The sequence below is a fragment of the Nycticebus coucang genome, chromosome 10 (genome assembly GCF_027406575.1).
Source record: "Nycticebus coucang isolate mNycCou1 chromosome 10, mNycCou1.pri, whole genome shotgun sequence".
Classification (NCBI taxonomy): domain Eukaryota; kingdom Metazoa; phylum Chordata; class Mammalia; order Primates; family Lorisidae; genus Nycticebus; species Nycticebus coucang.
In genome coordinates this window covers 99,364,526-99,389,139 of record NC_069789.1, presented here as the reverse complement: position 1 = coordinate 99,389,139, position 24,614 = coordinate 99,364,526, and the positions used below count along the sequence as shown (strand labels likewise).

The window sequence follows — 24,614 nt, the reverse complement described above, 5'->3', positions numbered from 1 at the left end:
TAAAGTGAGGAATGACCACTTAAGATTTCAATGGGAGAAAATGTTTTGGTTTCAGGGAAAGAAGATTTCAATAGGAGAAATTGTGAAAAACCAGGTCATTTTCTGCTTTGGGTTTCTGCCCTTTGAGTTTCTGGATGCTATCATCTTCCCCAGCTTCTGGTCCCCTCTTCTCCAAAAGACTGCCTGTTGGAAGCAAACTACTCTAATGCCTTCTTGATGAGATTTTGACCAGGAATTATCTTAAACAATAAAGAAGCAATACTTCCAGGAAAATTCAAAGGTTAAAAACTGTTGGTAACACTCATCTGAGTAAAAGCTACTTTTTTTTTTGAGACAGTCTCACTTTGTCACCCTCAGTAGAGTGCGGTGGTGTCACAGCTCACAGCAACCTCAGACTCATGGGCTCACACAATTCACTGGCCTCAGCCTCCCAAGTAGTTGGGACTACAGGCGCTTGCCACACGCCCGGCTAATTTTTGTTTGTTTGTTTAGCAGGCCTGGGCCAGGTTTGAACCCACCAGCCCTGGAGCATGTGGGTGATACCCTAGCCCCTGAGCTACGGGTGCCCTAAAAGCTAATTTTGAATGTGTGTTAGGAACCAGATACTGTCCATTTTGTAGATTAGGAAATTGGAGCTCTGAGAGGTCAAGTGCATTATTCAAGATCCCATAGTCAGCCTTAAATTTTTTTAAATTGTTTGTAAAAATTTATATGATGTATGTTTGATACTATATAATTTATAGTATGACATAATTTACCATCTTAACTATTTTTAAGTATACAGTTCAGTATTGTTAACTATACTCAAATTGTTGTGCAATGGCTCTCTAGAACTTTTTCATCTTGCAAAACTGAATCCCTACATCCAGTTATCAACTCTCCTAACCTCAACCCCAACCCAGCAATGCCATTCTATTTTCTGTTTTTATGAGTTTGACTATTTTAGATACTTCATACAAGTGAAATCATGCAATATGTCTCCTCAAGGTTCATCCATGTTGTAGCCCAGGGCTGAATTTCCTTCCTTTTTAAAGTCTGAGTAATATTCCATTGTATGTATATATCATGTCTTTATCCATTCATCTTTCGATAGATGTTTGGATTGCCTCCACCTTTTGGCTATTGTGAACAGTGCTTCCAGTGAACATGAGTGTGCAAATATCTCTTTGAGATCTTGCTTTCAATTTTTTGGGGGGTACATACTAAAAATGGGATTGTGGGATCATATGATAATTTTATTTTCAATTATTTGAGAAACTTCTATACTGTTTTTCCCAATGGCTGCGTCATCTTACATTCTTACCAACACGCATGCACAAGGATTCCGGTTTATCTACATACTTGCCAATGTTTATTTTATTGTTAGGGGCCATCATAACGGATGTGAAGTGACACCTCCCTATCCTTTTGATTTGCACTTCTCTAGTGATTAATGATGTTGAGATAATGTTTTCATATGCCTTTTGGCTATTTCTATACTTTCCTTGGAGAAAAATCTGTTTAAGTTTTTTGCTTACTTTTTCATCAGGTTATTTGGGGGATATTTTATTGTTTTTTTTTTTTTTTTTTTGTAGAGACAGAGTCTCACTTTATGGCCCTCAGTAGAGTGCCGTGGCCTCACACAGCTCACAGCAACCTCCAACTCCTGGGCTTAAGCGATTCTCTTGCCTCAGCCTCCCGAGTAGCTGGGACTACAGGCGCCCGCCACAGCACCCAGCTATTTTTTGGTTGCAGTTCAGCCGAGGCCGGGTTTGAACCCGCCACCCTCGGTATATGGGGCCGGCGCCTTACCGACTGAGCCACAGGCGCCGCCCGGGATATTTTATTGTTATTGAGTTGTTTTAGGAATTAAAAAAAACATGTTCTGGATCTTAACCTTTTATTAAATATGCAATTTGCAAATATTTTCTCCCATTCTGCATGTTGCCTTTTTACACTGTTTTCTTCCTTAGATACACAGACTTTTTTTTTTTTTTTTTTCCAGTTTTTGGCCAGGGCTGGGTTTGAACCTGCCACCTCCAACATATGGGGCTGGTGGCCTACCCCTTTGAGCCACAGGCAGCATCCAGACTTTTTTAAGTCTGATGTTGTTCCACTTGTCTATTTTTTTCTATTAGTACCCAGCATCTAACTTTTGACCCTTATATCATGTTGTTCGACTCATTCATACTGCATGGTCACCTGCACATAGTTGAGAAATAGGTTTTTGCCCTCTGTTTGGCTCCTGGCACAGAGCTCTTAAAACCCTTGTAATTTTCTGAGTAAGAGAAGCACTAGTAGTATCTTTTGTACTAATATTCCAGTTCCTGAGACAAAGCTCCTTTGTCCAAAATTCCTTGCAATTTCCTGGGTGAACAGAAAGTCTTTTGTTCTAATGAGGTTACTCTTGGTGGGCTCCTGGATGGGGCTCATTTCCAAGAAGACCAAGCCAGAATCAGAAGTTTGGAACTTTCAGCTCCAACCCCCATCCTCCAGGGAAGTAAGAAGGGCTGGAGATTAAATTAATAATCCAAAATATCTACATGATGAAGCCTTTATAAAAATCCCTAAAAGACAGGGTTTGGAGAGCTTCTGGTTAGTGAACACATCCACATGCTGGGAGAATGATACACCCCAGCTCCACTGGGACAGAAGTTTCTGTTCTCTGAACACACGGGATCTTGGCCTATGTACATCTTCATCTGGCTGTTCTTCTTTGTACTTTTTTTTTTTTTTTTTGCAGTTTTTGGCCAGGGCTGGATTTGAACCCACCACCTCTGGCATATAGGGCTGTTGCCCTACTCCGTTGAGCCACAGGCACCACCCTTCTTCTTTGTACTTTGTCATATCCTTTATTATATGATAAACTGGTAAATGTAAGGGTTTTCCTGAGTTCTGTGAGCCACTGTAGCAAATTATAGAACCAAGGAAGAGACTGTAGGAACCTCTGATTTATAGCCATCACTCAGAAGTATAGGAAGCCCAGATTTGTGTTGGCAGCTGAAGAGGGGGCAGTCTTGTGAGACTGAGCCCTTGACTTGTAGGATCTGGTTCTAACTCTAGGTAGACAGTGTCGGAATTGAATCGAATTATAGGATACCCAGCACCAGCTTGATATGTAAGAGAGAACTGCTTTTATGTAAAAAGCCCACATGTTTCATGTCAGAAGTGTTGAAAGAGAATATATAGAGAAAAACGTATTTTCCCATTTCAAATAGCATTTGACTTTGCTCCATGGATTTCTTACCAAAATTGTTTCTTGCACATGTTCTTGTGCATGTGGAGGGCAGGGCGTGAAGGGTAGGAGCAGGACAGTTTTGCCTGTGGTATACTGACAGACTGTTTCCTATGGATAACTATGCCATTTTGTAGTTGTTTATCGATGATTCTTATTGGTTGCAGATTTAGAAGGGTTTCTTTATCTTACATTCTGGCCAGTGAAACAGCACAGGGAGTGTTGTGGATTGCCTCTGCCTTTGTCTATTGTAAACAGTCCTGCCAGTGAACATGAGTGTGCAAATATCTCTTTGAGATCTTGCTTTCAATTTTTTTTTAGTACACACCTGGAAATCCCATTTCTAGGAACTCAAAACACCCTGCACTGAACTGAGAACCCAAGACACTGGCTCTGTGCCCAGCTCTACTTCCTATCAGTTTCCTCCATGCAACAAGCCCTCCCTGGTATTTTCACAAGGTCTGAACAAAGGGATAGGAGGTAGAGAGACTCATCTGTAAGTAGATTTGACTTCTAGTCAGATTTTCTCCTGACTGGTTTTTGGAAATAGAATCTGGAAACTGATGACAACTGCACGAGAAGATGAAATCATTTCCTTCCTCATTTCTAAGTTAATCTCCTAAATCTCACTGGACCTTGGCCCACTTCTGGGATGACTTTGGAAGCAGAAATGTCTCAGAATGTATATCCTGGCAGTCTATGGCTGCTTCAACCCCTGGCACTTTTGCTGCAGCTGGGTAAGTGAAAGTCATTTGAAAATGGGACAATTTAAGCCAATCCTACTGCCTAGACCCCAGGGACCAGTATGGTAAACAGCTGGCCTGGGTTCTGGAAGCTGGGACAAATGGAAGGGGAGAGTGAACCTTGAATTCATTCGGTTCCAGAGTTCAGAGGTACTTTTTCAGTCCCTGGAAAGTCTGTTCTGTACCAAAGATTCGTGTTTACTTCGTAGCCACGAAGAGAGGCGGGGATAAGATAAGGACAACATAGAAAGTGGGTGCTTTCCCACTGGAGAGCAGCGACAGGCTCTTGAGGTGGTTCCTTGGGAAAGAAGGAACCAGGATTACCTCCTCCTGCCCCTTTTCACACACAAGCAACTAAATTTGTTCTCATTGTCTGCTCTACATTAATCTCTCTCTTCTCTTCCACAGTGCCTGCAGACGTGCAAGCTGGTGAGTTTCTTCTGTTTTCTTGTACCAAAGGTATTCCTTCCTCACAACGTGATGCGAAGTACTATGTAGGGAAATGTCTGCTCTACCCAAGAATTAGGTTAGGATTCAGTGTGAGCAGTTTCTCCATTTTAGTGGAGGGGGATTTGATTGGGATTTGATTCTTGGTAAGATTCCCACTGGATCCACCGAAGATCCAAAGGAATGAGGTTCCTGCAAGTACACATCTTTAACTGGGTCTGCAAGAGGGCTCTTTGGTGTCTGACCTTCCCTGGGAGCTCTTTTGGACTCCATGGTTCCTTCAAGGTTGTTAATTCACATCTCTTTCTGTGCCCTGCCCCTCAGCAGTCCTCCCGAAGGCTGTGGTGAAACTTGAGCCCCCGTGGATCAACGTGCTCCAGGAGGATGCTGTGACTCTGACGTGCTGGGGGCCCCAAGCCCCAGGGGACTACCCCACACAGTGGTTCTACAATGGGAGCTCCCTTCCCACCCAGGCCCAGCCCAGCTACAGGTTTAAGGCCATGAAAAATGACAGCGGGGAGTACAGGTGCCAGACGGGCCAGACCAGCCTCAGTGAACCTGTGCATCTGGATGTGTTTTCTGGTCAGTGGAAAAAGGCCCTGGGGAGGATCTGGGAGGACCAAGAGACATGAGATTAGCTTACACGGCAGAGGTTTGCAGGAAAGGGGGGTGGCCTGTTTACCAAGAAGCATTGCTGTGGATTTCTCACTCATTTCCTGTTTCGCCCCTCCCCCCACTTTGCTTAGGGTGTCTGGTGGAAATTTGGAAATTTCTAATAATTTCCTCAATATGTTTTAGGTTGTTTTTGTTTCAGTACTTGGTTGAGCAAGAAGGTTGCAAGGACTCGAACAGGCAGCTGAGTGTGAGAGAAGCGGAAGGAAATCCCTAGTCTCTGTCTCTGGTGGCAGCTAGTGAATCACAAAGTTTGGAGGCAAACAGACCCACAAAGGGCCTAAGGTGGGAGCCTGCCTGACAAATATGAGGACATCATTCCAATGGAGTGCAGAATCCGATCTGGGAGATGAGGGCAGAGGTGATAGGGCAGGGAAAGGATAGATCAAGAGAGGCTGGTAGGCTGTTGCAATGACTTTGACTTTTATTCTGTGTGAGATGAAAATTCATTAGACAGTTTTAATAAAAAGAGTTGCTTCATTTGGTTTAGGTTTAGGTAAATATCTGACAGTGTCAGTTAATAGATTCTACAGAGCAAATACCCCTAGACACTATTTCTAGCCCTCTCTGATGTCTGAAAATATGAGCACTTTTCTACCATAGTTTATTTGGTGCATAAACCCTGAAGATGGTCGCAGGTAAACATTCAGTGTTTTAGATTCTCCTGTTTAACACCAGGAAGGGGATTTGTTTAGTGGTGTTTTAAAGGCCCTGTACCAGACAGATCTTGGCAGTGAAGTCACTTTCTGTCATGGTACTCTCCGGAAGGGGAAAGAGTCAAGCTCAGAAACGCGCCCAGTGAAATCACACTTCCCTTTCTTCTGTCTTTGTATAGTGGCTTCCCAGGAACAGCTGATGATACTTCTGACTTTTCCTAAGAAAATGTAAAAATACAGATCATAACAACTAAGAACTAAAGATTTGTTAGAGTTAACTTAAAAATCACATAATGTATACATTTAAAAAGGAGAGGTTTACTTCTTCTAAAGGGTTATAAGCCTACAAGGCAGCCATTCTCACAGGCTGGGAAGCACAGCCTCTGGCTGAGAACTGAGAAAGTAAGGTAATTTGAAGGAGGAGGGGTGGTGTAGGAACTTCATGGTGAACAGGATTGCTAAACATACATATTCAACAGGTTGCAATGGGAGCCACGAACATTCATTCAGGAGGCGGGGGTCATGCACACCTGTGATAAAACATGCATGCTACTTGCATTCTATGTTCATTTTGGGGTAGAGAATTAAATTTGAATGTATTAAATTAAAAGATGAGGTAGGGACATGAATGCACGGAAGTATAAAATGGCCAGAACCAGTCTGTGGTCTGTGGTCTCATATTGGAAGAATGTTACTGAAATCAGTCTCTTGTCCAGTCAAACCTGTAGTTGTAGCTTGTGGAAATGGGGGTGGGGGGGTCAGTTAGTCATCTTCTGGCCATGGACAAACTAGAGTTGTTTTGATATTGCTGTCTCAAGACCAGCACTTGTATAGCTGACACTGAAAAAGAAAACTTTATGGCACTTAGGCCATAGTTTATTCTTTTCTTTTTTTGAGACAGAGTCTCAATTTGTTGCCTTCAGTAGAGTACTGTGGCTTCATAGCTCACAGAAACCTCAAACTCTTGGATTTAAGCGATTCTTTTGCCTCAGCCTCCCAAGTAGCTGGGACTACAGGCACCCGCCACAACGCCCAGCTAGTTTTTGGTTGTAGTTGTCATTGTTGTTTGGCGGGCCGGGGCTGGATTCAAACCCGCCAGCTCTGGTGTATGTGGCTGGCACCCTAGCCGCTGAGCTACAGGCGCTAAGCCCCCATAGTTTATTCTTTAAGGGTAGAGGTGTATGACTTAACACTTGCCTTGTTGCAGAGGGAATAGCCTGGAGAAAAAAATGGCAAAAATATTTTCTGTTTCCCCAACTTTTTGGGAACTGAAACTTGTATCCTTGCCTCAGGCCAGTGGCTGGGAGGGGCAGGGAATATCTCCTGTTGTTTGTACCACAAAGGAATTGCATGCGTGGAGGTCACAAGATCTCAGATGAATATGGGATGGGTGTTAGTCCAGAGAGCCTCTTCACTGAAGATGGAATTAATCTGGGTAGAGGATTAAAACTGTATTAGCTGAGCAGTGCCTGTGGCTCAGTGGGTAGGGCAGCGGCCCCATATCCAAGGAGCAACAAAAAATAGACAGGTGTTGTGGCGGGCGCCTGTAGTCCCAGCTACTTGGGAGGCTGAGGCAAGAGAATCGCTTAAGCCCAAGAGTTGGAGGTTGCTGTGAGCTGTGACGCGACAGCACTCTACTGAGGGCAACAAACTGAGACTCTGTTTAAAACAAACAAACGAATGAATAAAAAAACAGTATTAGCCGAAAATAGGATAAATTTGGGTAGAGGCCTTGAGATTGTCTTGGCCCAGGATTGGGATTATGGGATCAGAACCCTTAAAAGGTCTGTGCTTCAGCTCAGAATCAGGAATTTGGAGTTTGAGACCATTGTCTTCAATTTTCCTCCTTTGCCAGCAAAGTAATAAACTTCTCTTGCTTTTCTCTCTTTTGGGGCTTGAGAGGACAGTGTCAAATCTTCGGTAACAGCCAGGCATAGCCTTAGTTCTTGTTTATAATTTGTTGTCTTACTGCCACAAAGAGTGTTCTGTCAGTCATATGATCTCTAATTTAACATTAACATTGGTCAGTTGTAGTTTATAAACCACAAAAGGGCAACAGTATAATAAGGTATGTCTGACCTCCAGTCCCATAATGGCTGGGACTCAGTTTTCAAGATTTCTCTGGAGTCCCCTTAGCCTACTGGGACTCTGTTCAGACTGTTGGGGGGCTTAGGATTTTATTTTTAGTTTACATTAGCGAGAAACCGCGTAGTCCCACCATCTATTGTATAAAGAAATGAAACTGGCTCAGCGTCCGTTGCTCAGTGGTTAGGGCATGGGCCACATACACCGGCTGGTGGGTTCGAACCCGGACCCAGGCCTGCTAAACAACAATGACAGCTGCAACAACAACAACAACAACAAAAATAGCTGGGTGTTGTGGCAGTTGCCTGTAGTCTCAGCTACTTGGGAGGCTGAGGCAAGAGAATCACTTAAGCCCAAGAGTTGGAGGTTGCTGTAAGCTGTGACACCATGGTACTCTATGGAGGGTGACATAATGAGACTCTGTCTCAAGAAATGAAGCCAATGAGACCCAAAAGCTCAGCAGTCAATGGCACAACCAAGATCAGAATATTGACTTTAGGCCAGGCATGGTGGCTCGTGCCTGTAATCCTCAGCAGTCTAGGAGGTTGAGGCAGGAGGATTGTTTGAGCTCAGGAGTTTGAGACCAGCCTAAGCAAGAGGAAGACCCTCTCTGTACTAAAAATAGAAAAATCATCCAGGCATTGTGTGAGTGCCTGTAATCCCAGCTACTCAGGAGGCTGAAGCAAGAGGATGGCACTTAGGCCATAGTTTATTTGAGCCGGGTTCAAACCCACCACCCTGGGTATATGGGGCCGGTGCCCTACTCACTGAGCCACAGGCGCCACCCAGGAAACCCCAATTCTGTGAACCAAGAAGTAGACCTTCACCAGACACACAAGTTGCCAGCATTTCCATCTTCAACTTCTCAGTCCTTAGACCTGTGAGAAAGGAATCTCTGTTGTTTATAAGCCACACAGTTTAATGGTATTTTGTTGTAATAGCCAGAACAGACTAAGACAGGGTAGGTAAGGTTCTATTTTGTTGCTAATACATTTTGTGGCTACACAACCACAAGTGTACAAAAGTTACCGTTAAATTAGTAATTCCCAGACCATAAATAGCTAAAACAAACTAAAAATTTCAGGTCCTGGTCAGGAATTTCTATAGGTTTCTAAAATACACTTGCCTCCCTACTTGAGTATAGTGTTTATAATTCTTCAAAATTGTTTTTAAGATCTGCTCTTCGGGAATTCTGAAAATTTCTATTTTTCGGAGTCCCATAGACATAATACCATATATCGCCTGTAAAAGTATGCTCACTTCTGTCATGAAGCATCTTCTATTCTCTCCACCAGAAATCCTTTCAAGTTCTGTGAGAAATGTAGGCCTGAGAATGAGGCTGCAAAGGCCTTGGCATCTAACTTTCAAACCTTTCCTTACCATATTTGTGTCTTTCAGATTGGCTGCTGCTCCAGACCCCTCACCTGGAGTTCCAGGAGGGGGAAAGCATCACGCTGAGGTGCCACAGCTGGAGGAACAAGCCTCTGACCCAAATCTCATTCTTTCAGAATGGACTAGGCAAGAAGTTTTCCCATGCCAATTGCAACTTCTCCATCCCACAAGCAAACCACAGTCACAGTGGTGACTACTACTGCTCAGGAATAATAGGACGGACACTCTATTCATCCCAGGCTGTGGCCATCACTGTCCAAAGTATGCCAAGATTTAGGGGAGAGAAAGGAGGGGGAACAAGGGCTGAGGCCACATGGGCCTACATGGAGACCTGAGAGACCTACACTGGGCGCTGAGGCAAAGAGGAGAGGGGTGGAGGCCTTGCTCGGTGTGGGCCGGTTCACGAGAGCAGGGGTCAGAGCTCGGAGCCCTCAGCCCTCAGGTGATAGGTGACAAGGCTGTTGTCCCACTTTGACATGCAGGACCCATACTAAGGATAGCAGTGAAGCTGAGGTCTCCCATTGGTGCAGAGGTTCCCTAAGCTCCTGAGGTTTGCCTCGTTCCTTCTCACGTCCTGGGTTATGGCCATTCACTCTGGAGGGCCTGGCATATCTTGGACAGTTCAAGGCTGTGCTTGATAGAGTAGGGATGCTTCCAGCTCTGGGAGGCTTCAGGCCTCCCCACTGTCCCTCCCTGAGGGGTAAGGGGACCTATCCCTCTGCTAACACACACTCCCTCAAGTCCAGCCACAGAAATGATATGCAGGTGAGTTTGGGAGGGGATGTGTGAATTGAGTATTGCATCAGTGAGTGACCCAGACACAGGACAGCTCAGTCAACAAGCCATGGGGAGGGCGGGGAGGGTGGAGGTGGGACAGGGATAGTACTACCTGTCCTGAGGTCTGTCTTCCCCAGGGCCCAAAGAGAGCAGCTCTCCGCCGATGGTGATGATTGTGGCTGTGGTTGCTGGAATTGCTGTAGTGGCCATTATTGCTGCCATAGCAGCCTTCACCTACCGTAAGAGAAAGCAGACTTCAGGTTTGTGACTCCCGTCTGCCCCTCTGGTTTTTGGTTTCTGCTTGGATAGGGCTCTAATGCCAGATGTTTCCAGAACCCCTATCTTTGCGCTAGAGAATTCCATCATTCAGGTACAGATCTGTATTTCATTCATTCATTTATTCTTTCAAAAAGACATGAACAAACTTGCTTAAGTGTCAGATGATGCGCCAGATGCTGTGGGTGACCCCAGGATAAGGAAGTCTGGTCCTTGCCCTCAGGGAGTTCTCAGCATTGTGGGGAGATCATTATAAAAAGGTGGGACAAGAGCAGTGACAGAGAAATGAGAAGCTGTGACAGGGGTACAGAGGAGGCTCCACAGTCCAGCATGGGCTGGGATGGTCCAAGAAGATTCCATGGGGGCAGTGTAGTGCAGTGAGCACACATCGGGTGGCCAGACTGCCTGGGTTCAAGTTGCAGCCTCATGGCTCAACTGTTACCTGACCTTGGCTGAAATAGGCCGCCTGTCTGTCCCTCAGTGTCATCATCTGGAAATGGGGACACTAATAGAAGCCACCTCAAAGTATTCTTCTGAGGATGAAAGAGACTGAAGCTCTTCCCCCAGGGCCTAGTAGACAGTGACAGCACTTAAATGTGAGGATGTGGCATGGGAGGGCAGCAGTTAGCTAGGCCCCCACCCACTCCAGGCTGGGGCCAAGGCATGGAGAGGGGACTGCCGTGGCTCAGATAGGGGCCAAGGGAGGAGTGAGTCACCCAGAAAGGGAATATAATACTACTAATACCTCACAAAACACTTAGCAATTAGTTCATAGTTGGGACCTCAGTTAGTGATAAGTCAACAGAAAGATTCAGAGATACTGAGAGGGGTGTGTGTGTTTAAAAGGCAGAGAAAGCCTAAGAAAGATGCAATGGAGTGGCTGTTCTGACACTCCTAGGAGTACCCACCACTGAACTGAATTGCGTCTTTCTGGACCATAATTCAGAGTAGAGGGTCCTTGGCAGGGACCTGGGGAAAGGGAAGGAAAGGAAGTGTCTGTGAGAGGGAGGGTCTGCGCTGTTCCTGCCTCTTATCCTTGGTCCTGAGAACTGAGACCCAACCCTATAATTTTCTTACTATAAGGAACCTTGAGCATAGGCCAGGTGCTGTGGCTCATGCCTGTAATTGTAGCACTCTGGGAGGCCAAGGTGGGTGGATTGCCTGAGCTCATAGGTTGGAGACAAGCCTGAGCAAGAAGGAGAACCCTGTCTCTAAAATAACCAGACACTGTGCTGGGTGCCTGTAGTCCCAGCTACTTGGGAGGCTGAGGCAAGAGAATCGCTTGAGACCAAGAGTTTGAGGTTGCTGTGAGCTATGATGCTACTGCACTCTACCCGAGAGTGACGAAGTGAGATTCTATCTCAAAAAGAAAAAAAAAAAAAAGAAAGAAAGAAAAGAAACCCTGAGCACGGGAAATGGGAGAGACCCTCCTAGAAGACCAAGGTGAGTACAGCATTCCCTTTCCCCAAAGGGAATTCAGTGATGTCCCACCCAGGGTTGCCAGATGGCCTGGAGCCAACAAGAAGTGGCTTGTGTGAGTTCAGTTGGGAGCTGTAGGGGAGGGGCCTGGAAGAGGGCAGGGGCTCAAATCTCTTGATCAGTTCTGAGTCTAACTCCTGAAGAGGCCTGAAGAGGAACATTGGTCCTAGACAGAGAGGCAAGGATTGTGTCTGAATTTGTGAGACCAGGAATCAAGGATTTTTCTAGAGCAGGAAATCAGAGATATTTGGGTAGGGTTAGGAGTTGTGAGGCTGGGGTACATAGGACCCAGGAGGTAGGAGTCTAAGAGGAAAGGGGGAGGCCTAAGGAAGAAATCCGAGGAATCTGTGTCTGTGGAGAGAGGGGGAGGGGTGGGCAGGCTCAGCCCTCCATGGAACATGAAGAGGAGATCTGGGCTTCAGAAACTTCTGGGGGACTAGGGAGCATTAGTCCTCCCACTCGTGTAGGTTTATTGAATTTTGCCCTGTTCTGCCCTGTTTGCCCTGGTCTGATGAATTCCATCAGACCATGGAATCTTGAACATGGTGACTCCCTTATAGGAGTCACCTCACTGAGAAAGTGAGTGGGTGGCCAGGATGACCTCTCAGCCCTTCCAGGACTGACATCTTGTTCAGGGGGAGTGTGTACAGGAGCAAGAGGATTCCAGACACTTCCTGACTGTAGCTCAAGTCAGAGCACAAAGGAAACTGGAGCTTTCTCTGGGGGCTTCCATGACAGTAGAAAGCAGCAGGAAAAAAGAGAATTCACAGACTCCACCTCAGCTGGCTGGAGTATGACTCAGAGCAGAGCCAACAGATTTGAGAGCTTGAGCAAAATATCACCCACCCAGCTGTGCTTTGAGCAAGGTCTGCCTGTCCGGTGGCCAGGCCGGTGGGATATGGGCCCATCCACACCTGAGCCAACTAGATAGAAGACAGTCCAGACACAGCTGGATCATCCACCTGTAAGTGTGGTTCTGGCTACAGCAGTGTGAACACATTTCCCAAGGCATTTGGGCAGCCAGGTGCTGGGGCTGATGGTGCTAGGTCACTGGGATCACCAGAAGTTATATGAGAAGAGGAGTTTAGAATGTGGTTTGTTGAAGTCTTGGAGTGTGGCAAATGAAGGTTCTTTGTGTCCAGGGGATGGGATGCATTGTCTCAGATTCCTCCCCAGTTTCCTGAGAAATGCTGGTTTGCAGATAATGAGGTTACTTTTCGCTGTGGCAAAGTGAGTTAACGGCTCAGTGGGGAGGGAATTTGGTATGTTTTGGATACCAGAGAAGACTACTGGCTGCCAATCTTTCTTGCTTGCATGCTTGCTTCCTGCTTTCCTTCCTTCCTTCCTCTCTCTCTCTTGCTCTCACTCTTTCTTTTCTTTTTTGAGACAGAGTCTCACTCTGTTGACTAGGCTAGAGTGCTGTGGCCTCAACCTAGCTCATAGCAACCTCAAACTCCTGAGTTCAAGCTATCCTCCTGCCTTAGCCTCCCAGGTAGCTGGGACTACAGGTGCCCGTCATGATACCTGGCTCATTTTTCTATTTTTAGTAGAGAGGGGGTCTCGTTCTTGGTCAAGGCTGGTCCCAAACTCATGATTTCAAGTGATCTACCAGCCTCATCCTCCTAAAGCGCTAGGATTACAGGTGTCATCCACCACCCTGGGCCAAGTAAGTAGGCCCTCTTCTAACCAATGCCCTGGCTGATCTTTTTTTTTTTCCCCCCCCCACAGCCAATCGTGCTAATCTGAAAACGGCTGCCGATGTTAAGGTGAGTGATCCTATCCATTTTCTTTTTCTTGTTTCCCCTCTGTCCTGCTCCCTCCTTTGCTGCTTTTGTTAATGCATAATTAAAATGGAGGTGGAGGCTCGGTGCCCGTAGCTCAGTGGTTAGGGCCCCGACCACATACACCAGGGCTGGTGGGTTTGAACAAGGACAACAATAACAAAATAATAGCTGGACGTTGTAGCAGATGCCTGTAGTCCCAGCTACTTGGAAGGCTGAGGCAAGAGAATTGCTTAAGCCCAAGAGTTTGAGGTTGCTGTGAGCCGTGATGCCACAGCACTCTACTGAGGGTGACATAGTGAGACTGTGTCAAAAAAAAGGAGATGAAGCCTGAAAAATTCCACAGCAAACTAAACCAATTTGGCCTTAGAAATGGGCTTACCTTTGTTTAACTTTACAAACACATAAGTGAAAGTTCACTTGTGTCACAACTATAGACATAGGCAACATCTGAACCATTTCTGGTAAATGCTTATGTTAGAAACAAAGAAGACTTAACCCCAGCCAATCATAAGCAGCCAATTAGCATATACAGAGGGTGCCAAAAAATGATACACATTTTAAGAAAGGAAAAAAACTATATTAAATTTCTGATACTCAAGTCACATTTGACTTCTGCAATTACAAGAGGTGCTCAGCATGACTTGTATTCATCTTTTGTTACTGATATATATTGAATATTACAACATTTTTTGGTACCCTCTGTATTAATTTTTTAATTTTATTTATTTATTTATTTATTTTTTGAGACAGAGTCTCAAGCTATCACCCTGGATAGAGTGCTATGGCATCATAGCTCACAGCAGTCTCCAACTCTGGCTAACTCAATTGTCTTGCCTTAGTTTTTCTATTTTTAGTAGAAACAGGGTCTCACTTTTTTGCTCAGGCTGGTCTTTTTCTTTTTTTTTTGAGATGGTCTCACTATGTCACCCTTGGTGGGGTACCTTGGCATCACAGCTCACAGCAACCTCCAACTCTTGGGTTTAAGCGATTCTCTTGCCTCAACCTCCCAAGTAGCTGGGACTACAGGCGCCTGCCACAATAGCTGGCTATTTTTTGGTTGTAGTTGTCATTGTTTGGCAGGCCCAGGCTGGATTCAAACCTGCCAGCTCTGGTGTATGTGGCTGGTGCTTTACCTGCTTGAGCTATAGGCTCTGAGCCATGGCTGGCTATTTTTTGTTGCAGTTTGGCCCAGGTTGTGTTGGAATCTGCCACCCTTGGTATATGGGGTCGGTACCCTACCCACTGAGCCACAGGCACTGCCCTTATTTGTATTTCTTTTCTTTTCTTTTTTTTTTTTTTTGAGATAGAGTTTCACTCTATCACCTTGGGTAGAGTGCCAGTATCATAGTTCACAGCAACTTCAAGCTCTCAAACAATTCTCGTCTCAGCTTCCCAAATAGCTGGGACTATAAGGGCCTGCCACAATGCCTGTGAGGTTTTCTATTATTTTTCAGTAGAGATGGAGTCTCACTCTTGCTCAAGCCGGTCTTGAACTCCTGAGCTGAAGGGATCTACCTGGCTCAGCCTCCCAGAGTGCTAGGATTACAGTGTGAGCCACCTTGCCCGGCTCAATTGACTTTATTTTGATTCTAGAAGTGGGCAGCACTTGATTTCTTAGAGTAAATGTCCTAATGAGTCAAGCAGAGGAAACTAGCTTTACACAGAAAAAGGGCTGAAGAAAGGAGAAACAGTGGATTGGTCACTTCAAAATTACTTTCCCTGTATGATGAGAACAGGGAAACAGAACAATTAACTGTGAACAATTAACATCAGCTTTCTTCAAGTTACTTTTTTGTAAGGAATATAGCAGTGGGACCTTAATTACCAGGCTGATTCAGACTGGCCCATTTGGGAAAGGAGGCTGTCATCTCTCTTTCTTGTGAATTCTCCCTAGGCCAGATAAAAACTTAGTTAGGTTTGATGACTTGGAACTTTAGGATGGGTGACCCCCATTTTGATATTTAGTCTATTTTGTTGGAGCTTAATCCAAAACAATGACCCCCTATAATCTTTGTTTAACATCAATAAAAAATGTTTTTTCTATGTTAATAAAATAGAAATTATTGGCTCACGTCTATAATCCTAGCACTTGGGAGACCGAGATGTGTGGATTGCCTGAGCTCCTGGGTTCAAAACCAGCTTGAGCCAGAACGAGACGTCATCGCTTAAAAAAAAAAGTGTAGGGCGGCGCCTGTGGCTCAGTCGGTAGGGCGCTGGCCCCATATGCCGAGGGTGGCGGGTTCAAACCCGGCCCCGGCCAAACTGCAACCAAAAAATAGCCGGGCGTTGTGGCGGGCGCCTGTAGTCCCAGCTACTCCGGAGGCTGAGGCAAGAGAATCGCTTAAGCCCAGGAGTTGGAGGTTGCTGTGAGCTGTGTGAGGGCCATAGGATGAGACTCTGTCTCTACAAAAAAAAAAAAAAAAAAAAAGTGTAGCTGGGCGTTGTGGCAGGTGCCTGTTGTCCCACCTACTGGGGAGGCTGAGGCAAGAAAATCACTTCAGCCCAAGAGTTTGAGGTTGCTGTGAGATATGATGCCACAGTACTCTACCAAGGGTGACAAAGTGAGACTCTGTCTCAAAAAGAGAAAAAAGAAATTATTGCCCCAAATTCAAGACTTTAAAAAACAAAGATGAGTTTTCCATCAAGGACTGTCTCCTCCATTCATTTTTTCAGTTGCTTAAATCTTGGCCTGAGAATCTTCGTTCAAAGGAATTTTTCAAGCCTTGGCTATTATTTTCCTGATAGTTATTGTGTTTATCTCCCTGGTGCCTGGTTTCTTATAGTCTTAAGGGTTTTGAATGTTTTCCAGCAGCCACCTCCATGTCAAATAAGTGACGTCAGGATTAGACAATTTGAGGGAAGCAGCAATGACTATGAAATTGCTGACGCTGGCTACATGACTCTGAAACACGGAGCACCCACTGATGATAATAACATCTACCTGACTCTTCCTTAACAACATCGACAAGGATAACCATGATAGCCAAGATTAATGTTATGTCATTTGCCCACCCAAGGGATCTTCACTGGTTGCTTTTGCTTTCTCTCAGCTGAGAATACAATCACCCATTCACTTCTCATACACGAGGAGCATCCAGAGAAAGAAACAGCACAAGTACAAGAACCTCATTTAGTCTCCATTGTCTTGCCCTGGGATTTGGGAAGAGAATCAGAGAGGTAAGGACAAGAGGAAGCTGCAGTTCCAAAGAGGACTCTTCCATAGCAATCTACTTAAGTTCTGCCTGAAGCTTCCTGTCCTGGAAGCCACAGAAAACAGAGTCCCAGCTGACTTAACTGGACCTTCTGTGCCTCAGCACTTCTTGACATCGAGACTTCTATTATACATCCACACACCTAATAAAATGAGTAAAATTACTGCTATTAAGAGATTGTAACAACATGGAAAATGCTTATTACAGGTTACATGAGAACAATTATGTTTTATTTAAAGTTTTTTCTTTAGATTTCAGTGCAGATAAAGGGAACAATTATGTAAATATATATGATTTCAGAAATGTTAGACTAACCTATATCACCAAATTAAAAATGGTTACTTCAGTGTGATGGAATTATCGGTGCTTTTTATTTTTTCTTCTTCCACAAAATCATATATTAACTTTTATAATAAAATGTTATTATAAAAAAATAACAAAATTATAATAATAACAAAATTCAGTTTGCCTTTTCAAGGCTATATTGGTTGAATATAAATTGAATTGTTTCTGAATAATAAGAATCTTGGGGAGGTGGTAATGGATAGGATGTGAGGGAGAAGAGAGATGGGGATTTGGAGTGTAGGGTGAGTTCCCCTATTCTTAAAACTGAATAATCTTCTTCCAATAAACTTGAACTTGTATTCTGGTTTCCACGTTTTTACCCCACTCCCACCCCCACACTCCCAGGTCCTATAGCAAGTAAAACACTTTGTTTTGCAACACAAGTTCCTAGGAAATCAGTCTTCAGTGATTCATCTTCAGTGCTGACTCTTCCCACTCTGCTGTTCTCCCAGCGTAGTTACCAGAAGAATGTGACCCTCTCAGAGAAGTGACTGCTAGAAGGTTAGAAACATGACTAATGGTCTCCTTGAGGATTTGGTGAGTGCCCTTGAAGAGGCTTCATTTTCCTGAGACACAGCCTCATTGTACTAAACTTCTCTTGCATTCCCTATTTAGTGGCTTCCTTTGTTGGATAGTTTCTATTCATTTCTAAAGATTCAAAGGAGTCTTCATGCACCCCTTTGCCTCCAGACCCTAGACAGAGGCTTGTCCAATATACAAAACCTCACTAAATCCTGCTTCTACATTCAAATACATGTAGCAACCTGACTGCTTCTAGGTTCTCTACCCCTACTGCTCTGGTCCAAGCCACCATTATCTTTCACTTGGATTACCACATAGCCCCCTGACTGGCCTCCCCTTGCCATCCTACAGTCTCTTCTCATTATAACAGCCACTGTGATATTTCTCATATGTGTATTATATTTGTTACTTTTTTACTCAAAACCATATAATAGCTTCCCTCTGCACTTAGAATAAAAGCTAAAGCCTTTCCAATGTTCTATAAGACTCTGTATGATCTTACTCCTCACTTTCTCTCTGACTTCATCTCCTACTGCTCTTCTTGCTTATGCTTGGTCACTTTTTCTCTTACTTGAACACACCAATTATACTCTGCCCAGAGCCTATATTATTTTCTGTTTCTGGAATGTTCTTTCTTAGAGATACCCATGTCGTGCTTCATTATGTCCTTTAGGTCTGTACTCAAATGTGATCATTCTGTATAACCTACTCCCCTACCATACTCCTAATGCCCCTTTCCTGCTTTATTTTTCTTCATTGTACTTATCACTAACTTAGGTATTACATGTTTACTCATTTAATTGTTTTTTTTTTTTTTTTTGTCTGATTCCCCATCCCATGAGAATGAGAGTTCTTGGAGAGGCCTTTGTCTGTTTTGTTCACTACCATACACTCAGAGCCTAGGTCAGTGTCTGGTATATGATAAATCATTCAATAAATATTTGTGAAACAAGGAGATTCTTTAAAGTTTGAAATCAGAGACTTTTAAACCTGAAAAGTCCTTTGAAATAATATGGTTCAACTGAAGAAACTGTAGCCCAGGAAGTGAAATGATTTGTTCAAGGATGTGACGGTACAGGTAGTTGACTAAAGGTCAACATGTGTAGACTTTTATATGAGTATGTAAGAGTTTGTCTTTTTTTTTTCTTTGAGACAGAAGTTTCACTCAGTCACCCTGGGGTAAGTGCCGTAGCATCATAGCTCACAGCAACCTCAAACTCTTGGGCTCAAGTCATCCTCTTGCCTCAGCTTCTCCAGTAGCTGGGACTACAGGGGCCTGCCACAATGCCTGGCTGGCTAGTTTTTCCTATTTTTTCCTCTTGCTCAGGCTGGTCTAGAACTCCTGAGCTTAGGGAATCACCACTGCCTTGGCCTCACAGAGTGCCGTGATTACAGGCATGAGCCACCACACCTAGCCATACAGTTTGGATCGTATAATGTTGCCCTATAGCTTGCTTTTCTGGTACCCATAATTGGGTCATAATCATTCCTCCACTCCACAATTTTTATTTAAGTCATTACTTTAAGGTTTGATTCTACTTTCAAAGATTCTCAAACTAAGCTACTAAACATAAATGGATATGCTTTAGTTGGTATAAATACAATTGGTAATGCATATATAAGCTCCTCTATGCCTGTACCTCTCTGAAGAGATTAACTGAAAACAAGTGAATGACATTGGAACTGTGCTAGTGCAATGCTATGGTAACTTTCATAGCCTGCTTTAGGGTTATACCTGCAACTCTGGGGGCAGGTGGGTGGGTCGGGTCCTGAGGTTGCTGAGAGCTGAGAAAGGTTGGAAGAGCCCAGACAAGGCAGTCTCTGTACAAGACAGGCCACCTTTTCCTTCCAAGATAAAGACCTTTGTGTTGCAGGCCATCTGCTAAAATGTTTCCACTCTGCCATTCAAGCCTGGCCGGCCTAGACTCTGAGAATGAATGAATTTAAAGCTCACAGCTTTTCTCTCTCCTGGAGTTATGAAATAGGCTCATTTTTGAGGGCAGTTTCATTTTACACCTTGGCAGTCATTTGTGGCCCACTTCTTCAAACTTTCCCTTTTTTCCTTGACTGATCGCCTTTCCAGTACAGCTGATCTCCCTACCAACAAATCGGACTTCCTCTTTCTCATTGGTACTCATCCCAAGGGGAGGACTTATCTTTCCCTCCTGACTCCCTCCTCCATCTTTAAAGGTCCAGTGAGCTTCCTAGTGACTTCAATTTGGGGAGAAACCACTTTCTTTCTTTTACTTTTTTAAATTAGGAGTTTCCGACTTGGCACCCGTAGCACAGTGGTTATGGCACCAGCCACATACACCAAGGCTGGAGGGTTGGAACCTGGCCTGGGCCAGCTAAACAACAATGACAGCTGCAATACAACAACAAAAAAATAGCCAGGCTTTGTGGCAGGTGCCTGTAGTCCCAGCTACCTGGGAGGCTGAGGCAAGAGAATTGCTTAAGCCCAAGACTTTGAAGTTGCTGTGAGCTGTGACACCACAGCACTCTTCTGAGGGTGACATAGTGAGACTCTGTCTCAAAAAAAAAGAAAGAAAGAAAGAAAAGTATATCAAAATATACCCCGTGTTCTCCGGCTGCCACACCGCGCTGCCATTATCCTCGTTAGTATAGTACTAGAGTTCAGTTTCCCAAGGGGGAAGTCACAGGTAATAAGTACTTTGCTTCTCTTCCCTCCAGTACATTACAACCTTCGAGTCTCCGAAAGTTGTCTTCTTTTAGCTTTCGATACAAGTTCAAACACCAGAAAATCCAAATCGGATGGTCTTGATAAAGAAAGGGGGACATGGCAAAGACTCAATTTGCAAAGCCAGGCCCGATGGGAACTATTGTGGCTTTACTGCCCAGCGAACCCATCTCGTTCTCGGCCTTTAGGGTGTTAGATGCGCCAGGGCCTGCAGCTGTCTATTCTCCACCGGGCAGCGGCTCGGAACCCACCCAGGCCACAGAAAAAACTCACCGTGCCTTTCCAATGGGTTTCTAGGGACGATGCTCCTGAGAGAAACGTCGGGTAAAGGTCTCGCAATCAGGAGCGACATTCCCACCTCATCCTCCTTCCAGGCTGCTGCATTGTCTCCTGGACAGAGCTGCTAGGTCGCTCCCGAGTTCCAGAGAGTTCCTGGCTCTATAGAGGAAAGGAACTTGGTAAAGGAGGGAGAACCAAACTGGAAGAACCCAAAGTCTCCGGCCAGCTGTTTTCGTTTATGGGTCATAAATTCTGGAATAGCAAAAGGACAAATTACAAATAAGGAAAAACCCAACGTGCATTGGCCGGGAATCGAACCCGGGCCTCCCGCGTGGCAGGCGAGAATTCTACCACTGAACCACCAATGCTTCCATGAATTGAGCTTTTACAGTGTCATCTCTTAATATCACCTCTATCTCTGGCTACGTTCTGTACTTACAGTTTAAAAAATACTTCTTTTTTATTATTATAATTTTTTAAATTAAATCATAGCTGTGTACATTAATGCAATCGTGGGGTACAATGTGCTGGTTTTATATACAATTTGAAATATTTTCATTTAACTGCTTAACATAGTAAAAAATACTTCTTTCATGTTTCGAAATACTATTTCAGGATCTAAGGAAAAAAATTAAAACTCCCAGGTCATGGCTCAGACCCTCCCTGTCAGGCGGCACGCCGGGAGAATCCAGCCTCCAGCTAATCCCCGGGAGACGCGGTCCTCTCGGGAAGTATCTGCCTTAAACGGTTTCTGCCACACCAAGCACCCTTAGCTAGAATTTTCTCTGCCCTTCTTTTCAGAGCTCTGAGTCAGAAGCGGGCGAGGCTTTAGCTTTGCCCCGCCTCGCTGGGCCGTACCATCCCAAACCTTCTCCTCGAGTCAGCGCGGCTTCCCCGCTGAGTCAGCCCGGGCGGGCGGCTCTCGGCTGGCCGGGAAGGCGCTGGGAATTCTCGGCGGCGAGGGTGGGAGGAGGCGGGTCCCCTGCGAACGGATACACAGCCCACGGTAGCGAGGTCTAGCAGACCTGAGCCGGGCTGGCTGGAGAGACGCCGAGAGGGAGCAGCGTGCTGAGCGCTCCCTAGTGGCGCTGCGCACCGGGCCTGGCACCCCCTAGTCTCCAAGAAGCTGCGGCTCTGTCCCCGCCATCACCATCACCACACCCTCACCCCCTGCCGGGAGCTGGGCATCGGCGTCCACTAGGGAAAGCGTACTGGTGCGTGGACGTGTTCCAGCGGGGCAGGGGGAGATCCTGGCCAATGACCTGGGCCACCGCACCACGCCCAGCTATGTGGCTTTCCCAAGCTGCTGGTTGGCGACGCCGCCAAGAGCCAGTAGGCCCTGAACCCCCAAAACAATTGAGTTCGACGCCAAGCGCGGGATTGAGCGCAAGTTCTCAGACGCGTCTGTTCAATCCGACTTGAAGCACTGGGCCTTCCACGTGGTGAGCGAGGGCGACAAGTCCAAGGTCCGCGTGTCCTACCACAGGAAGGACAAGACGTTCCACCCCTATGAGATCTCCTCCATGGTGCTGAGCAAATGAAGGAGACAGCTGAGGAGTACCTGGGCCAGCCTGTGAGGCATGCGATGATCACGATGCCTGCCTACTTCAACGACTCGCAGCGCCAGGCTGTGAAGGACACAGGTGCCATCGCAGGGCTCAGCATACTAAGGTTCATCAACTAGCCCACGGTGGTCGCCATTGCCTATGGGCTAGACTGGAGGGGTTCCACAACGTGCTCATTTTTGAGCACGTCGGTACTCTGTATCGACGCCGGTGTCTTTTAAGGTGAATGCCACTGCTGGAGACACCGACATAAGAGGAGAGGTCTTTGACAACCGGATGGTGAGCCACTTCATGGAGGAGTTTCAGAGGAAGCACGGGAAAGATGTGAGCGGGAATAAGCAGACCCTGCTGTGAGCGCGCCAAGTGCAGCTTGTCCTCCAGCACCCAAGCCTGAAAATCGACTCCCTGTTCAAGGGTATGGACTTCTACGCTACCATCACTCGTGCCCACTTTGAGAACTGTGCTCAGACCTCTTCGGAAGCACCCTGGAGCTTGTGGAGGCCCTGAGGGATGCCATGCTGGACAAGGCCCAGATCCATGATGGCTTCCTGGTGGAGGCTCCACCCACATCCCTAAGGTACAGAAGCTGCTGCTGGACTTCTTCAACCGCAGGGAGCTGAACAAGAGCATCAACCCTGATGAGGCCGTGGCCTCTGGGGCTGCTGTATAGGCCACGGTGTTGATGGGGCATGAGTGTGATAAGGTGCCAGATCTCCTGCTGCTGGCTGTGGCTCTCCTGCCCCTAGGGCTGGAGACAGCAGGTGAGATGATGACTATGCTGATCCAGAGGAATGCCACTATACCCACCAAGCAGACCCAGACCTTCATCACTTACTGTGACAACCAACCTGGGGTCTTGATCCAGGTGTATGAATGAGGGCGAGAGGTCCGTGACCAGGGACAACAACATGCTGGGGCACTTTGAACTCTGTGGCATCCCTCCTGCCCCACGTGGAGTCCCTCAGATTGAAGTGACGTTTGACATTGATGTTAATGGCATCTTGAGTGTGATGGCCACTGACGGGAGCACTGGTAAGGCCAAAAAGATGACTGTCACCAATGACAAGGGCTAACTAAGCAAGGAGGAGGTGGAGAGGATGTTTGGTGAGCCTGAATGGTATGAGGCTGAGAATGAGGCCCAGAGGGACAGGGTGGCTGCCCAAAACTCACTGAATGCCTGTGTCTTCCATGTGAAGGACTCTTTGCAAGAGGAAAGCGTTAGGGACAAGATTCCTGAAGAGGACAGGCACAAAGTGCAAGAAAGTGTCAGGAAGTCCTTGCCAGTGGTCAGAGAAGGAGGAGTATGAACATCAGAAGAGGGAGCTGGAGAAAATTTGTCGCCCCATCTTCTCCAGGTTTTATGGGGGGGTCTGGTGTCCCTAGGGGCAGCAGTTGTGAGGCTCAAGTCTGCAAAGAAAACCCCAGTACTGGTCCCATCATTGATTGGCTCCTCATGATAAGACACCTGTGACTGTAAGAGCTATGCTTGTGGGCCTTCTAGACTTCTATGATCCTGCCCTGTAACTTCAGGGATGGGGTCTTGGAGTCTTTTCCCCACAGCTAGAGTTTTATAACTGAGGTCTTTGTCACTTGCCTTTTCTTTTTCTTTAATTCTCTTCTTCCACTTTAAACAAGCAATCATTAATTTATTAATATTAACATTTGTGTGGCACTTTATTATTACTTTCACTTACAGTTTGTATATTTTGTTACTTGTAAATATGAATTTTGCTATGTGAAGTATAGCTATAGATCTAAATAAACTTTTACAACTTCTTCTTGGTTTTCATTCTAACCAATTAAGCACACAAAGGGAATAGGCTTTCAGATAGCAGAAAATATTAGGGCAGGTGCTGAAGCACACAGGTCTGGGTGAATGATTTCCACAGGGAAAGAAGGGAAAGAGAAGAGTTTGAAGTTGACACACTCAAACAGTCCTAAAGCGTGAGGGCTGACAGAGACGAAAGGATTGTGACTTATTGTGCAGGAGGAGGGAGGGAAAGGAGGGAAGGAGGAAGAAGGAATTGGAATGGGGAGAAACTTAAGTACTGGCAAGGTTCCCATATGTGATCCTACAATAAAAATTCTATATTGGGAGCCTAGTTTAGTTTGTCAGTCTTATGTGTCCTAAAAACTAACAAAACAGTTCACATGCTCATTAGCTGTTTTCAGTCATGTCACTTTATCTATTGTTCTTTTAGAGGAAAGGTGCCAAGGACTGGACTTTGGGGCATGGTTTTTAGGGGTAGTAGGTTTGGTGGTATGAGCAAAATTACTATTGACTTTACCTACATGAGAGAAATAGCATGGTCCTGTCTGGTTTATGCTGATGAGTCTAGGGTCATTATTGTAAATAAAAACAAAGCTGAGCATAATGGCTATAACAGAACAAGACTCCATAGATTTTCAGCTCTACTGCTTTATACACTGTGCACATTAACCCTGAATTTCAATTTCTCCTTCCCCAT

The 24,614-nt window shown here is 45.5% G+C and overlaps 2 protein-coding genes and 1 non-coding gene across 5 annotated transcripts; 2 read left to right on the top strand and 1 right to left on the bottom strand.

Moving 5' to 3' along the window:
• Window positions 1-3,295: 3,295 nt before the first annotated feature.
• FCGR2A (Fc gamma receptor IIa) lies at window positions 3,296-17,094 on the top strand. Of its 3 annotated transcripts, XM_053608216.1 has the most exons (8): window positions 3,296-3,710; window positions 3,826-3,951; window positions 4,366-4,386; window positions 4,729-4,986; window positions 9,216-9,470; window positions 10,124-10,246; window positions 13,470-13,507; window positions 16,335-17,094. In XM_053608216.1, the coding sequence occupies exons 2-8, from the start codon at window positions 3,867-3,869 to the stop codon at window positions 16,479-16,481; spliced, it is 927 nt and encodes a 308-aa protein (XP_053464191.1). In that variant the 5' UTR covers window positions 3,296-3,710; window positions 3,826-3,866; the 3' UTR covers window positions 16,482-17,094. The 3 variants fall into 3 exon arrangements, with proteins under 3 accessions (XP_053464191.1, XP_053464193.1, XP_053464194.1); XM_053608218.1 differs by having other exon boundaries at window positions 3,296-3,951; window positions 4,732-4,986; XM_053608219.1 differs by having other exon boundaries at window positions 3,296-3,951; window positions 16,338-17,094.
• A 498-nt stretch (window positions 17,095-17,592) lies between these two features.
• Window positions 17,593-23,800, top strand: HSPA6 (heat shock protein family A (Hsp70) member 6). Its single transcript, XM_053606090.1, is given in 16 exon segments — window positions 17,593-17,619; window positions 21,383-21,587; window positions 21,697-21,774; window positions 21,777-21,821; window positions 21,824-21,877; window positions 21,880-21,938; window positions 21,940-22,114; window positions 22,117-22,361; window positions 22,363-22,493; window positions 22,495-22,532; window positions 22,535-22,597; window positions 22,600-22,695; window positions 22,698-23,020; window positions 23,022-23,425; window positions 23,427-23,508; window positions 23,510-23,800. Coding segments are annotated over 16 exon segments (2,133 nt in total). The 3' UTR covers window positions 23,618-23,800.
• On the bottom strand, window positions 20,879-20,949 carry TRNAG-GCC (transfer RNA glycine (anticodon GCC)). Its single transcript has one exon. It is a non-coding gene; the product is annotated as a tRNA-Gly (tRNA).
• Window positions 23,801-24,614: the final 814 nt, after the last annotated feature.